Source organism: Cololabis saira, chromosome 9 (assembly GCF_033807715.1).
Source record: "Cololabis saira isolate AMF1-May2022 chromosome 9, fColSai1.1, whole genome shotgun sequence".
NCBI classification, from domain to species: domain Eukaryota; kingdom Metazoa; phylum Chordata; class Actinopteri; order Beloniformes; family Belonidae; genus Cololabis; species Cololabis saira.
Genome location: NC_084595.1, coordinates 41,695,654 through 41,711,920, shown reverse-complemented (window position 1 = coordinate 41,711,920; position 16,267 = coordinate 41,695,654). Strand labels below are relative to the sequence as shown.

The 16,267-nt window shown below is 42.9% G+C and overlaps 1 protein-coding gene across 2 annotated transcripts in view; it reads left to right on the top strand.

Moving 5' to 3' along the window:
* LOC133450750 (formin-binding protein 1-like) overlaps positions 1-16,267 on the top strand; it is a 36,991-nt gene that overhangs the window by 2,025 nt on the left and 18,699 nt on the right. For both annotated transcript variants that reach the window (XM_061729600.1, XM_061729599.1), the window contains exons 2-9: positions 952-1,067; positions 4,260-4,310; positions 6,364-6,511; positions 9,768-9,830; positions 11,086-11,181; positions 11,398-11,412; positions 11,541-11,669; positions 12,966-13,112. In XM_061729600.1, the coding sequence (XP_061585584.1) occupies positions 952-1,067; positions 4,260-4,310; positions 6,364-6,511; positions 9,768-9,830; positions 11,086-11,181; positions 11,398-11,412; positions 11,541-11,669; positions 12,966-13,112 (765 nt within the window). The remainder of the gene's footprint in view (positions 1-951; positions 1,068-4,259; positions 4,311-6,363; positions 6,512-9,767; positions 9,831-11,085; positions 11,182-11,397; positions 11,413-11,540; positions 11,670-12,965; positions 13,113-16,267) is intronic.

The window sequence follows — 16,267 nt, the reverse complement described above, 5'->3', positions numbered from 1 at the left end:
GATAGATGAATAGATATTAAAATATACTTCATTAGAGAATAGGGCTGTAGGGCTGGGGATCGATCCAAATGTCAAGAATCGATTTGATTCCGATTCTTAAAATTCAGAATCGATTATTACGATTTGATTTGATCCAATTCGATTCGATTCCGATATTGATTTGGTTTAGTATTATTAAAACAGTTTTTTGAGCTGTTGCATGAATTATATGACTGTGCAGTTATGCAAAATATGAATACTAGTATTATATTGAGATTCAACAGCAAGTATTGCAGCTAATGATGCTGTAAGGACCAATCAGATCCAGGGCAGCAAACAGAGACGGATGAAATCGCTTTTAATTTTTCCCACATTCCATTTTAATTTTTTCCAATTTTGGTCTATTTCGGTTTTTAATTTGAATTTGGTTTTTAGCATTTTATGCAAATGTAACCCCAAGACAGTATATAAAGTAATGAAATATAGACAATTTATGCAATTATAAGGTTCATGGTTCAAGGTTCACTTTATTGTCATTACAATAGTCCAAGTACAAGTGGAACGAAATTTCGTTGCCACTGGCTCAAAGCAAGCAATAAAAACAATTAAAACACTAAAAACTCTAAACACTAAAAGATAAGGACACTAGGCTCAAAAACTAAAACGCTGCAAACGCTGTGTGTTACCCCCTATAACTTAAAATGTTAATGTTTTCATACCTTTAAACATATTTAAAGGCAAAAACATGACACCAGTTATTATTGTGTCCAACAAAAAAATCATTTTTGGGCATAAACAAAAAAATACCAAAAGTTGTAATGTAATGATGAAAAAAAAAAGATCTTTAGACACATACGAATCAATTTTTAGGAATTATTTTGACAATCGATTCAGAACCGGAAAATTGATTTTTTCGATTTCAGATAGACTGACGGATGTTTTCAGGGTGATCCTGTTGTTCTCCTGTTTCAGGATCAGTATGACCTTTTGGAGAAACACACCAGTTGGGGCATCGACTTCCTGGAGAGATACACAAAGTTTGTGAAGGAACGAGCTGACATTGAGCAGAGTTACGCCAAACAGCTCAGGTAATATCCCATGCTTCTAGTCCCCTTCATATTTACAACTGTTCTCATACTCGGGATATCATTTCTTCCTCTACCCAGCTGGTCTTCAGCAGGAGGGTTCCCCCTCATGATCCTGGTCCAGCTTTCTTCCCTCCTAAAGGGGAGTTTTTCTTGCCACTGTTTGGTTTTAGGTTTTTCTCCCAACAGGGGAGTCTTTTACCTGCCATTGTTTGTAGTATGCTTATGTAAATTACTCGGGGGTCATGTTCTGGGTCTCTGGAGAGATCCTAGAGACATCCTGTGTGGTAATAGACGCTATATAAATACATTGAAATGTATCATAATACCTGTTTTGTTGTGATGCCATAAATAGTTTATTTTAGGCGTATTAAGGTAGTTTACAGAGGAAGAAAAAAACAAAAACTTGGAAAAAGAGGCAAGAATGAGAAACAAAAAGTTAAAGACAGTAATAAACACAGGTACATACTCACTCATCTCATCTCACTCATCTTCTTACGCTTATCCGTTCCCGGGTCGCGGGGGCAGCAGCCTCAGCAGGGATGCCCAGACTTCCTTCACCCCAGACACTTCCTCCAGTTCTTCCTCCAGCTCTTCCGAGGGGAGTCCGAGGCGTTCCCAGGCCAGCCGAGAGACATAGTCTCTCCAGCGTGTCCTGGGTCTTCCACGGGGTCTCCTCCCGGTGGGACATGCCTGGAACACCTCCCTAGGGAGGAGGGACATGCCTGGAACACCTCCCTAGGGAGGAGGGACATGCCTGGAACACCTCCCTAGGGAGGCGTCCAGGAGGATCCGGTACAGATGCCCAAGCCACCTCAGCTGACTCCTCTCAATGTGAAGGAGCAGCGGCTCGACTCCGAGCTCCTCCCGGGTGACCGAACTCCTCACCCTATCTCTAAGGGAGCGTCCAGCCACCCTGCGGAGGAAACTCATCTCGGCCGCTTGTATCCGCGATCTTGTCCTTTCGGTCACTACCCAAAGTTCATGACCATAGGTGAGGGTAGATGCGTAGATTGTGACCGGTAAATCGAGAGCTTCGCCTTTCGACTCAGCTCCTTCTTCACCACGACGGTCCGGTACATCGACCGCATAACTGCGGACGCTGCACCGAACCGTCTCTCAATCTCACGCTCCATCTTTCCCTCACTCGTGAACAAGACCCCGAGATACTTGAACTCCTCCATCTGAGGCAGGACTTCTCCACCCACCCGGAGAAGGCACGCCACCCTTTCCCGGTGGAGAACCATGGCCTTGTTTTGGAGGTGCTGATTCTCACCCCTGCCGCGTCGCCTCAAACCACCCCAATACATGCTGAAGGTCCTGGTCCGATGAAGCCAACAGGACGACATCACCTGCAAAAAGCAGAGATGAAATCCTGTGGTTCCCAAACCGGATCCCCTCCGGCCCCTGGCTGCGCCTAGAAATCCTGTCCATAAAAATTATGAACAGGACCGTGACAAAGGGCAGCCCTGCCGGAGTCCAACATGCACTGGGAACAAGTCTGATCTACTGCCGGCAATGCGAACCAAACTCCTGCTCCGATCATACAGAGACCGGACAGCCCTTAGTAAAGGGCCCCGGACTCCATACTCACTCAGCACCCCCCACAGAATGGCATGAGGGACACGGTCAAATGCCTTCTGCAGATCCACAAAACACATGTAGACTGGTTGGGCAAATTTCCATGAACCCTCGAGCACCCTGCGGAGGGTATAGAGCTGGTCCAGTGTTCCACGACCGGGACGAAAACCGCATTGTTCCTCCTGAATCCGAGGTTCGACTATCGGCCGTAATCTCCTCTCCAGTACCCTGGCGTAGACTTTCCCGGGGAGGCTGAGAAGTGTGATCCCCCTATAGTTGGAGCACACTCTCCGGCCCCCCCAGCGGACAGTACGGCTGGAGTGGTAAACCGGGGTGGTGGTCCCTCTTTTTAAAAAGGGGGACAGGTACATACATAAAGAGAAAAAGAGTCGATACCACAAATCCCTTCAGAGACATCTCACCAGACGCGTCTATGGACACCTTCACGGATACCTCCACAGATTCACATATCTCCACAGATACCTCCACAGATACCTCCACAGATACCTCCACAGATTCACATATCTCCACAGATACCTCCACAGATACCTCCACAGATGCCTTCACAGATGCAGATACCTTGACAAAAACAGATTCAGATTCGGATTCAGATTCAGATTACGTTTATTTGCCATTTGTGTAACACACATAGGAAATTGTCACGTTGGTAACATTCACAGATACAGATAACTCAACAGAAACATCCACATATGCAGGACTTCCACAGATGCAGATACCTCCACAAATACCTACATAGATGCAGATACCTCCACAGATGCAGATACCTTGACAGAAACATTCACAGATACAGATAACTCAACAGAAACATCCACATATGCAGGACTTCCACAGATGCAGATGCCTCCACAAATACCTACATAGATGCAGATACCTCCACAAATACCTATATAGATGCAGATACCTCCACAGATACTTTCACAGATGCAGATACCTTCACAGATACCTCCACAGAAACCTTCGCCGACGCAGATACCGACGCAGATACCGACGCAGATACCGACGCAGATACCGACGCAGATATCATTGCGTATGCGGATACCTTCACAAATACCTCCACAGATACTTCCACTGATACCTTGACAGACACAGATACCTCCACAGATGCAGACACCTCCACAGATGCAGAAACCTCCATAGATGCAGACACCTCCACAGATACCTCCACTGATACTGAGGTTTGAGGTCCTTTTTATTCAGAAAGATCGCTCACACAGCACAAACAGCTAGTGTAAAATAAACAGCAGGATACAATCCTGCGAGAAAATATGAGTGAAAACTAAAGGATAAAAAACATGAATATCCTGAAATGAAAATGACACCTTTGTAATCAGTTAACGTTAAATGACTGCATGACCAGCCACTACCGACTTAGACCTCAGGTTGTAACCCAGCTTTGCATAAAACAAAATCCACTGTTAACTTGATTGTTTCAAATTTATATCAGACTAGTAAACCAACAGTAGAAAAAGTTAGCTAATTAAGCTGGCTCCAGTAAAATAATAACATTAATCAAATTAAAGTTAGCTAAAGTCTTTCTCTACTTATCTGCCTCTCTACCGGTCTGACTTTATCTGTTTGTGTGTCCACCTGCAGGAGTCTATCTAAGAAGTACCATCCCAAGAGAAGCAAAGAAGAAGAGAGCAGGTAATTCCTCGGTTTCCTTCTTTAACCGTCTGGTTGATTGGTGTCTGTCATCTAGATGGACCTGAAAACTCTGTCTCTTGACTGTTTGCCTCCACATGAAAACGTTTTTTTATGTTGCCCATGAAAGCATACACGATGAAACTGCAATTGGCTCTTTCATTGGTTGGTCAGTAAACATGAGGACGAGATCATTCTCCAGGTGAGTCAAACATCATTAGAAGAAGAAAGACTCCATGATGTGAAGTCTTTCAAAATCTGGAACTCAAACCCCCCACAAACAGGAAGCTTTTAAATTCCCAGCTGGAAAATGGGCCACAAAAAAGAGCCTGTGCAAGTTACATTTTAATTCAATTTTATTAATATAGTGTCCATCACAATACAATTTGTCTATAGGCGCTTTCCAGAGATCCAGAACATGACCCCCGAGCAATTATTACATAAACAATGGCAGGTAAAAACTCCCCTAGTGGGAGAAAAACCTTAAGCCAAACAGTGGCAAGGAAAACTCCTCTTTAGGAGGGAAGAAACCTGGACCAGGACCTGGATCATGAGGGGGGAAGAAACCTGGACCAGGACCTGGATCATGAGGGGGGAAGAAACCTGGACCAGGACCTGGATCATGAGTGGGGAAGAAACCTGGACCAGGACCTGGATAATAAGGGGGAACCCTCCTGGAAAAGACAAAACAGATGTGTGTGTGGATTGGTAATGCTTATTTCAGATATCTGGTTGTGTTATGACACTAATGAGTTGTTTCAGGGCTCTAAACAGACGTTTTAGGTGTCTGAATTATTGTTTCAGGTCATTAACTGTGGTTAAGACTCTGGTCTTGCTATCTGTTCTCGGTGGGTGAGGGTTGTGTGAAGGGCTGTTGTACGTGGGTGGACCCCCAGCCACACCTGCCTAAAATTGGCCCTCAATTTCCCTTTTGTATTCCAGTTTGGCCAGTTTGATGCCCCTTCTCAGGTTTGCCCTGGCTGCATCATACATTTCAATATCAGTGGACCGGAGGTCAAAGTTCCCATTTTCAGAGTCCTTACTTCTCTCATCATAAGGATTTTTGGTTGGTTGGTTTGTTTGTTTGTTTTATTTAGGATCCCCATTAGCATTAGCTATTCTTCCTGGGGTCTGACATACACACAACACACAAATTAACACTTAATACGTAACAGACATATGTGACAAACTAAAATAATAGACACAACTCCCTTAATCACAAACAACACAGAGGATAAAACTAAATCACCATCAATCTCAGACATAAATACATAGAAATGAAATCAAATAAAACACCTTCATAAACAATGAAGGAGAAGACAGCTGCGCTTCCTGTGATTGCTGCCAATTAAGTAGGCAGTGGGTGCTGGACTTGAAAGAAACTTAACTTGAAGATCCACAAAGTGGTGAAAGCAGCACACCAAAAAATGTCGATGCAAATGACCTGCCTGAAAGGTCATTTCAGGCAGGTGAACAATACCTGCCTGAAATGACCTTATCTTAAAACTCTAGACCACTTTCCACCTTTATTGTGATAGGGTTTACACTACCTGTAATTCTATTCAAACTTCATTCTGTTCCTTCTAAATGTTAAATCATAATTCATTACGTTTTAAAAGATATTGTTTCAACTGAATCTTAAACCAATCTTTGCTACCTACATGAGAAATATGAACTGGTACAGAGTTCCAGCCAACCATGGCTCTGTAAAGAAAGTTCTCTGAATCAAACCTGTTCACACCCTTGGTATGAACCTCCTTTCTGATGTCATTATTGTACTGTAACCATGGTGAGCAAAATGATAGTATAATCTGTAATACAGTTGTTTCGGAGATCGTGTCACCAGTATTGATTTTCAGTATTGAAAATGTAACAAAGTTTAAGTATAAGTATCCACCTGGATGTGTTTGCTAGTAGTGGCAGTGTTTTTTTTTAAATGGTGTCTTACTGGTCGTTTTAGATATCTGGTGGTTTCAGGTCTCCAACTAGTTGATTCAGGTGTCTGAGTTTTTTTTTAGGTCTTTGGTTGTTTCAAGTCTTGGTTTTGTTTTTCTAGGTACACCTGGTGTTTGGGGTTCGTAGCCACTCTGCAGCAGTTGACTGAGGTGGCCGCTCAGAGGGAAGAGCTGGCGGAAAACCTGACCATGCAGATTGTCTGTGAACTGTCGCGATACACTCAGGAGCTGAAGACCGAGAGAAAGAGTGTGAGTCTCTCTCTCTCTCTCACACACACACACACACACACACACACACACACACACACACACACACACACACACACACACACACACACACACACACACACACACACACACACACACACACACACACACACACACAGTCAAAATTCAGGTTATTGCTAATATTCCGGTTACTGAAACATTCGGAATATTCCGTTTACATGGTAATTAATCATTTGGGATATCTGGATCAAACCAGCGACGCGCGGAGAACATCATGGCGCAATTCCCGTCATTTCCGCTTCTTCATCCTGTATCCAAATTCAAAACAACTTTTCGCTCACCTTCTTGTAAATCTTCTATCCCGGTACTTTCTACCGTCTACAAATGCAGAAATGTTCATATCCTTCATTACATTTATGAAGTGATTAGTCTCCTCCTGGTCTTGTGTTTCTCCGTGTTTATAAGAACTTCCTGGACTCAAAAGACCAGGATTCCTTGTGAACAGAACATGTGCAGAAAACAAATTCCTGTTCCGTTTGATGGGGATATTCCGTTTGGCGTTTACATGACCCAATATTCGGGTTTTAAAAAGAGTAACCCAGGGGTCATATTGGGGTTTTAAAAACCCGAATATGAGCAAATTCCGGTTATTCAAAGGGGTTATTGGTGTTAACATTGCTGTAAACGCAGTCATTGTCTTGCACCCTCAGACCAAGAATCAAACATCGCATTTTAGAATAGATGTAAAAGTAAATGTGATTTTTTTTTATTTTTTATTTTTTGTCTGTAACCCTTTATGTATGTGAATTGGATCTTTGTGTGAGTGTGGTCAGGCATTACTCTCCATGAGGCCTTTCCCGGCAAGAACCGTTTCAGAAAGGGAATATACCAGCTCATGGAACCCCTGTGTGGCCCTGTGTTGTGTCAAATCCTTACAAACCAGTTATTTATCTTTTTTTTTTTTTTTTTTAATATTTTTATCCCGGTTTTTTCCCATTTTTTACCACCCCGTGCTCCTACCTAAGTGACAGTCCTGGGCATTGCCATCCTCTACCAACCCCAGGAGGGCCCTGCACTGAGCTCAGGTTTCCTCCTTAACCTGAGGCCGCATCTTTTCACCAGACAGGGTGGGGTTTCTCCAGCCGAACGTAGCGCGTGGAAGGATCACGTTATCCACCCCATCTGGCGCCCCGGTTGGCCAGAGGGGGCATGTGTAGCCCAGGACTGTGTGCATGTTTTTGTGCACATTAACTACCCAAGGGAACACGGGGAGAACATGCAAACTCCACACAGAAAGATCCTTTCGCCAACCCCACCCATGGTGTGGGCACTGAAGTCATGGGGGAACTGACACTTCAGCACCCACAGCGTCCCCCGGCGGGAATCGAACCCAGGACCTTCTTGCTGTGATACCACTGCACTACCAGCTGCGCCACCGGGCCCCTACAAACCAGTTATTTTTGTAGAAACAAATATATTTAGTGTGGGAAAATATGAACAAATACCATTGAAAAGGCTACAACAAACAGCAGTAAGGACAGTCTATCGTCAGACAGCAGCTCTCATCATCTCCCTGTGCACAATGAGAGAAGAGAAAGTTATCTCCTTCATCATTAGATCATGCTTTTAGACACCACTTATAAGCTGAGAGTCTCCAATATTGTTTTAAGACATTTCTAACAACGAGACTTAACATTTTGTGCAGTAGGAGGATACTTGAAAACGGCACTGCTGGGTCTAGTCCACGGACGTAATTTGCTGAGTCTCCGACTGATGATTACGTTTATCCTGATTATCATTCATGATGGCTCATCCTTGTTCTTGGATGCTGGCTATAAAAGAGAAGATAATGAGTGGCGTATGAGGTTTTTTTATTAACAGCCTGGATCAACAATCAGAACGTTACTGCAGCGTAATCATCATAACAGGGATGGTGCTCTACTGTACAATACTTGCGTGTACCGGTATCTCATTAACCGAGTGAGATGTCCACAAGAGGACAGCAGAGTCCACTATGAGAACAAATATCTACATCCCCTCTCTTTACTTACTGCTCCATACAACAAATAAAATCAGTGAATAGTCAAAACAAGTACATGCAGAAGGTCCTGGTCCGATGAAGCCAACAGGACAACCTCATCTGCAAAAAGCAGAGATGAAATCCTGAGGTTCCCAAACCGGATCCCCTCCGGCCCCTGGCTGCACCTAGAAATCCTGTCCATAAAAATTATGAACAGGACCGGTGACTAAGGGCAGCCCTGCCGGAGTCCAACATGCACCGGGAACAAGTCTGACTTACTGCCGGCAATGCGAACCAGACTCCTGCTCCGATCATACAGAGACCGGACAGCCCTTAGTAGAGGGCCCCGGACTCCATACTCACTCAGCACCCCCCACAGAATGGCACGAGGGACACAGTTAAATGCCTTCTCCAGATCCACAAAGCACATGTGGACTGGTTGGGCAAATTCCCATGAACCCTCGAGCACCCTGCGGAGGGTGTAGAGCTGGTCCAGTGTTCCACGACCGGGACGAAAACCATTGTTCCTCCTGAATCCGAGGTTCAACTATCGGCCGTATTCTCCTCCCCTAACTTGAACTTTACAAAAGGGGGGGGCTCAGAGTTTATCAAAACTGTGCAGGGGGTCCAGGACCCCAAAAAGGTTGAGAAACACTGTTTTACATGGCTCTAGGGATCTGTTTATGTTTTAATACTCCTACGGTTACTTTTTTACATCCGAGCGATTGTAGTAAGGGGCTTGTCAATTTATATTGGCCCCCCTTAATAATGATAATAGTAATAGCACAATTTATGTATAGGTGCCTTCAAAGCACTCAAGGATACTGTACAGAGATTAAAAAAAAAAAATTAAATAAAACAGCAAATAAATGTCACACAGAATAAAATAGTATAAGTAAATGTATTAATGGATAACCCCTTGAGATGAATCATCTTGTTTTTGAGGGGTTCCAACATACAACACAATACAAAACAGTTACATACAACATACATAATACATAAAATGGGACCAATTTAAATACAGAAAGTATACCGTGGAGTTTTTGTCTGGATTTGAACAGAGGGAGGGATTTGGTGTTGTAGATGTCCAGATGGAGCTGGAAAACAGCTGAAAGCCTGGATCCCATTACACTACAGTACAACATTAGACAGGACTATTCCATGTTCCATGAACTTGCAAGCTTTTTAGCTTTTTAGATGACCCTGCGGCAAGGTCTTGAACACGACCAGTTTGACCAGTTTCTGTCTCTTTTACAGCATTTCCAGGATGGCCGGCGTGCTCAGCAGCACATTGAGAGCTCCTGGAAGCAGCTGGAGTCTGTGAGTAACCAGTCCACTACACCTCACTGACTCCACCCGCCTCGTGTTCTTCCATTCTTGTGAAACATCATCATCTGCAGCCGCAGTTCGGTTCCAATTAGTTAGTTTCAATTTATTGTCCTTTCGGAAATAGAGGGTATGCATTGACGTCACTTTCCCACTGGACCAGCCCCCTTACTCACACTGAGTGGCAGAAACAGCTGCAACTAGTGGAGAAGACGGGATTACAGCCGATTATCGGCTTAAATTAGCGTCAGTTGGACTTGACAGTGACCCGTACAGTTACCCCAAGAACCAGTGGTCCATGGACATTAATATTTGGTACAGTTACCAAGAACCAGTGGTCCATGGACATTAATATTTGGTACAGTTACCAAGAACCAGTGGTCCATGGACATTAATATTTGGTACAGTTACCAAGAACCAGTGGTCCATGGACATTAATATTTGGTACAGTTACCCCAAGAACCAGTGGTCCATGGACATTAATATTTGGTACAGTTACCAAGAACCAGTGGTCCATGGACATTAATATTTGGCCACGAATCCAGTTTCCTGATATTTATATGTACTTAATTTTCTACTCCGGGGAAATACACGAAGCAAAGCTTGAAGGCGTACAAAAGTATTGACGCTTGGTCCGACTTCAAGGCAGGATTTGTTGGCGAAATTAAAGTGACGAGGACACCAAACTTTATGATTTGACCGTTTAACGTTAGCTACCCAAAAATCCAACATTACCTGATACAAAATGGGAACCGCAAATCCTCGTTTCGGTGTCTGGAATCCAGTTGTTTCTGAGAATTTCAGCGATCCATTTGTCTCTCTTAAGCTTATTTTTCGGCAGTCTGTAAAACGATAACTCTTGCTAAATCTATGAGTACAGTCGATCCCACAACAACTCTTTCCCATTTTAGATGTTTTCCAGTTGCTCAAACTGAAAGTTTATGCTGACACTCAGTCTCTCTGACACTCAGTCTTTCTGACACTCAGTCTTTCTGACACTCAGTGGGCGTAACCTGCTGTGAAGTCGTATCTGTGACATCATGCTCATTCCTTCTATAGACCTTCTTTGATCCCTCTCCTAGTCTAGACCTGACTTTCAGCTTAAACTATGAGTCAAACTTCACCCCTAAACAGATACATCAACAGCTGGTATATTAAATTATAAATAATATTCATAATGAATACCATTTATTGTATATAACAGTTTTGTTAAAATACATTTCAACCAAATTGCTCTAACTTCATTTAGAGCAAACGTCGGTTTGAACGAGACTGTAAAGAAGCGGAGCGAGCTCAACACGTCTCAGACAAGATCGACATGGACAACAAGACGGAAGGAGAGAAGGTATATACACGGAAATAAAAATGCACCCCTTTAGAACACATGTTAAATGAACTGTAGTAGAAACGGGACAGTGTAAGATGACCTGAAAAGATACTAGACTAGATATTTCAGTCAACGCATCGCAACAGTAACATTTATAGAACGATTGAACAGCCGACAATGGTTTAAATCCACCAGTGTTATCATGTTTAACTAATCTGAGTTTCTGTGTCCTAGCGATGTTCACTGAAGGTAAGGCTTTTTTTTTTAATTATTCATAAATGTTTCCAGAAAGCACATTTTCTTTCTAATTGGTATATTTTGTCTTCACATTAATAGTGTGTAGAATAAAAGTGTTTTTATTCACATCGTGGCTATAGGCTCGCCAAACCGCCCAGCAGAAACAACAAGCTGCTGAAGAGTCCAGAAAAGACTACATGACCAGTTTAAACCAATTCAATCAGGATCAGCACCAGCACTACCACACCCTGGTACCAGTAATATACCAGGTAAATAAGATACACCAGCACTACCACACCCTGGTACCAGTAATATACCAGGTAAATAAGATACACCAGCACTCCTAAACACTGGCACCACTTATACACCAGATATAAACATGATCTTAATTTTCCGGGATTCAAAGTGATTGCATAGTTGACTGAGCAGAAGTTAACTGTCCAGTTTGTTGTACATTGACACTTTAGTTTCAGACAAATTAAGAAGTTGAAGGTTTGAGTTGATGTCATGTTCTGAGTTTTGCAACTGCTCAACTGGAGCTGCCAACACGAAGTCCAAAGAGATCTTAATGTAGTTGAAGGAGGTCATCATTAGACCAAAAAAAGGCCTTCACAACCTCAAAAGAAGTAAAAGTTCCTATGGAGAGTGTAGGAGGCTCATAGTCAATATCTACTATCAAAAGACACCATATTGTAAATGTAAAGTTTATAAGCTACAAAGAATGCAAAAATTCGAAAACAGGAACAGCAGATTGTGTTTTAATAGAACACATCTAGGCAAGGCAAGTTTATCTGTATAGCACAGTTCAACACAAGGTAATTCAAAGTGCTTTACATCAACATTAAAAGCAGCAAGACACAATTAAACAGTAAATAACAAATACAATGAAATAAAATGATAAGAAAAGAGGTAAAATAATAAAAAGCACAAGTTGTAGAGTACAGCAGGTACTCATTCTTCATCTCATTCTTAAAATGGCAAGAATTCTTTCTTTCTTTCTTTCTTTCTTTCTTTCTTTCTTTCTTTCTTTCTTTCTTTCTTTCTTTCTTTCTTTCTTTCTTTCTTTCTTTCTTTCTTTCTTTCTTTCTTTCTTTCTTTCTTTCTTTCTTTCTTTCTTTCTTTCTTTCTTTCTTTGTTGTTCATTTTGGTCATCCAAAAAACAATGTTAATACATCGGTGCAACCCTCATCATACAACAACATGGGGAAAACAGCAAAACCAGAGTGGCACTACATAGATGGCTCAAATTACGTAAGAATTACATTAAGAATCACGTTTCTATACGGTCAAAACGTACAAAGACCAGGTCAAATACAGTATTACAAAAGTAATCTGTAAAATCTGTAACTGGACATCTAAAGAAATCCTCCAATATTCTGGAGATTATTTTGATTGATGAAACCAAGATAAACCTAACAGTGTATAGGATACCAGTGCTAGTTCTACACACCGGTCCCAGTGCAAAGGACTGGTACCAGTGCAACCAGTGAAATCGGTTAGAAAACAGAAATGACAAATACAGGTCAGGCAGAGGTTCTAACTTGTTCTCTGTGCGTTTTTTGTAGCGCATTCAGGACATGGAGGAGCGACGGATAGAAAGAGTGGGTGAAGCGATGCGTTTGTCAACAGAGGCTGAGAGAAAAGTTCTTCCTGTATTGAGTCGATGTCTGGATGCCATGATGGATGCTGCGGAGAGCATTCAGCCCAGGAAGGTGAGTTTTTACTGATCAAGAACCCGTCTGCCTTTTGTGGCAGCTTTTGCTCCAAAGAACTATGGTAGACATTTAGGTTATAATCCTGTATAATCCTGCTCTCCCAAACCTTGCTGTCAGACTTGGTTGAAATGATGTCATTGGAGTGAAGATGCTCCTTTTATCAGGGCCCAAACACTGAGGGTGCGAGGACCTTATAGAAACTAGAGGAAATCTTTATTATTATTTCTTTTCCCATTCCGAAAGGATCACAATTTTGAGGCTTTTAACATATTGGAAAAGTGGCTGATTTTCACTGAAAGGTTTTCCCCCAGTAACATTTTTACACACATTCCTCTCTTTAATACGAGAAATAAAGTCTCATGGGACCCCTACCTAAAAGAAGTCTACAATTTTATGGCAAACATCCAAACACGTAGACATTTTGCATACATCGGAATGAGTGATACTTCTCCCAGAGAAATCATCTTCAATGATGCACTCTCTTAAAACTGAGAGTTTTGCAGAACCTGCAGTCAAGGAGTTAATGCACAGTCTTAGATGTGCCCTCAAACACAGTAGCTGTCTGCTCGAGTCCAATTGCATCTAGTGATGCTACAAAATCCAGCCATCTTCTAAAGACGCCAGGATGCTCAGGGCTGTCGCTCTCATCATGTCCACGCATGGCTAGCTCAAATGCACCACAGAACTTGACACAGTCTTTTATTTTAGACAGGATGTGCCTGTTTTTGTCAACCTCCTCAGTATGCTTACGGATCCCTATCCTGTAGCCTTCATCAAGCTGAGCAGAAATGTTCATGCTCCCAAACATGGCCAGTTGCTGTGCATTTCACATGTGGATCCCAGTTTGTTAGTGCTTCATTGCTTTTTCTGAAAATCGCTTTGAATCAGTCATACCTGTCTGATCCTAGTGTTCCAAAAAGGAGGTAGGGAAAGCAGAATAAAGCATTAACATGCCGCTAGCCAAGCCAATTAAACCAGGTCCTGGACAATGACTGTGTGTTGCCTCACTCTGTCTTTGGACTACTACTACGACTACTGTCATTTAGCAGACGCATTTATCCAAAGCGACTTACATCTGAGAGAACAACACAAGCATTAAATCACATAGGAGGTCCAGCTGGATAAGTTGTTGGTCAGACTGCTGAGAGTCCAGTTGGAGACAGGAGCTGTCACACCAGTGCTAGAATATAGAGATATATCTTTTTTTTTTATAAGAAAGCTACTTCTAAGAAGACACCATCTTATAAGTGCATGCATCTTACTAGATGCCGGAGTGGTCCTGTATTGGAACTGTTATAACCTGCATTTGCAGTAGCATTTTCAGGCCTGAAGAGGGCATATTTCGTTTATTTATCTGTTTTGGGATTTTCCCATAGTCCATGAAGTTACCGGAAGTGTTTCTTCTTCTGCTTCACGATAAGAGAAATGCACAGACAGCGTTCAGACGCTAACTCTTCATCCAACTGTTTGTTTTAACCCTCGAAGTGGCAATATAATTTCACTGTACTGTTACACCCAGTGTGACTCCTGTCATATACTGGGATTCACAGCCAGCTTAACTCTTCATGACACTATGACCTCCAAGGAACAGGCAAATTTGTGACATAAAACCTGTCCGACCACTTTGCCTGTTCCTTGGAGGTTGTTATGGCAATCTATCCACAAAAAATGCCATATGAGGGATTTTGAAGCCATTTCCAACTCATGCTGATCTTGAAAGAAGTGGTCCGACAGGGAGCTGCGTTCAACACTTTATTTGCATGTGAAGCCTCAAAAAACACCTACAAAAACCTGGGTGCTGACGAGCCGGTGTATTATCAAAAACAACTAAGCTGCTGGTGATAGCACAACAATACGGACCCACACAAACTCTGTACACGGTTGAAAAACTGTGTGGCTTCCAGCTCCTAATTCCCCATCTGATCACCTGTGTCTCCCTTACTTAACCTCTGATTGCCAATCACCTCTCATGCCCACAGGTGCGCAAGTGATGTAATGACAACCTCCACCCACACATACACACACACATAGCAGAACTCTAAATTGGCTGCAACACACCGGCCCCTAATTGTTACTGTATAATAACATAACAATTCAATATCATAGATATACTGGAGCCAATGACAAATCAATAATGCAAGCGTATTTCAAACAATAATGGTATTGCCAGGTACAGTATGTTCCCATAGTCAGAGGTAACCCCAAGGTTGGGATAAGTCTTTTACATCAGTCTCTAGTCAGCTTCCAGCAGAAGACAGATCTTCGTGACCGGTCGCTCCAGAATGCTGAACTTGGTCTGAACCTTAACAGACCGCACCAGTCCTTGTGTGTCAGGAAAGGTCTGCAATACCTTCCCCAACAACCAGGATCCACGAGGGGCAGTAGAGTCCACAACAAGAACAATGTCCCCTGCTACAAAGCTCCTCTTGTCCTTTGGCCACCGTTGTCGCTCCTGTAACAGTGGTAAGTACTCACGACTCCATCTGTGCCAGAAGAGATCTGCAAGAAACTGAACTTGCCTCCATCGTCGTCTGGTGTACAAATCACTCTTCTCAAAAACCCCAGGTGGTAGAGCGGGTTTACCTTTCAATAAGAGGATGTGATTAGGAGTCAAGGGTTCCAGATCATTGGGCTCATCAGAGAGTTTTGTGAGGGGACGGTCATTTAAAATGGCTTCCACCTCACAAAGAAGAGTATGCAGTCCTTCATCATCTAAGGTTTGCTGGTGAAGTACGGAGTTCAGCACCTTTCTAACCATACGAATAATTCTTTCCCATGCTCCGCCATGGTGAGATGCCGCCGGAGTGTTGAAGCTCCACTTCACTCCAGACTGAAGTAATGAGTCTTGAATCTTCTTGTGGTTTAGAGCAGATAGAGCTTCTCTCAGCTCACGTTCCGCTCCTACAAAGTTGGTTCCATTATCTGATCTGATGTGCGATACTTGGCCTCTTCTGGAAATAAACCTGCGTAGTGCATGGATGCAAGAACTGGTGTCTAATGAGTATGCCATTTCCAAGTGCACTGCCCTGCTGGCCATACAGGTGAAGATAACCCCATAACGTTTGATGAGGCTGCGGCCTGCCTTCACTTCAAAAGGGCCAAAGTAATCGACACCCACATTTGTGAATGGTGGGAGGTTGAACTGAAGCCTT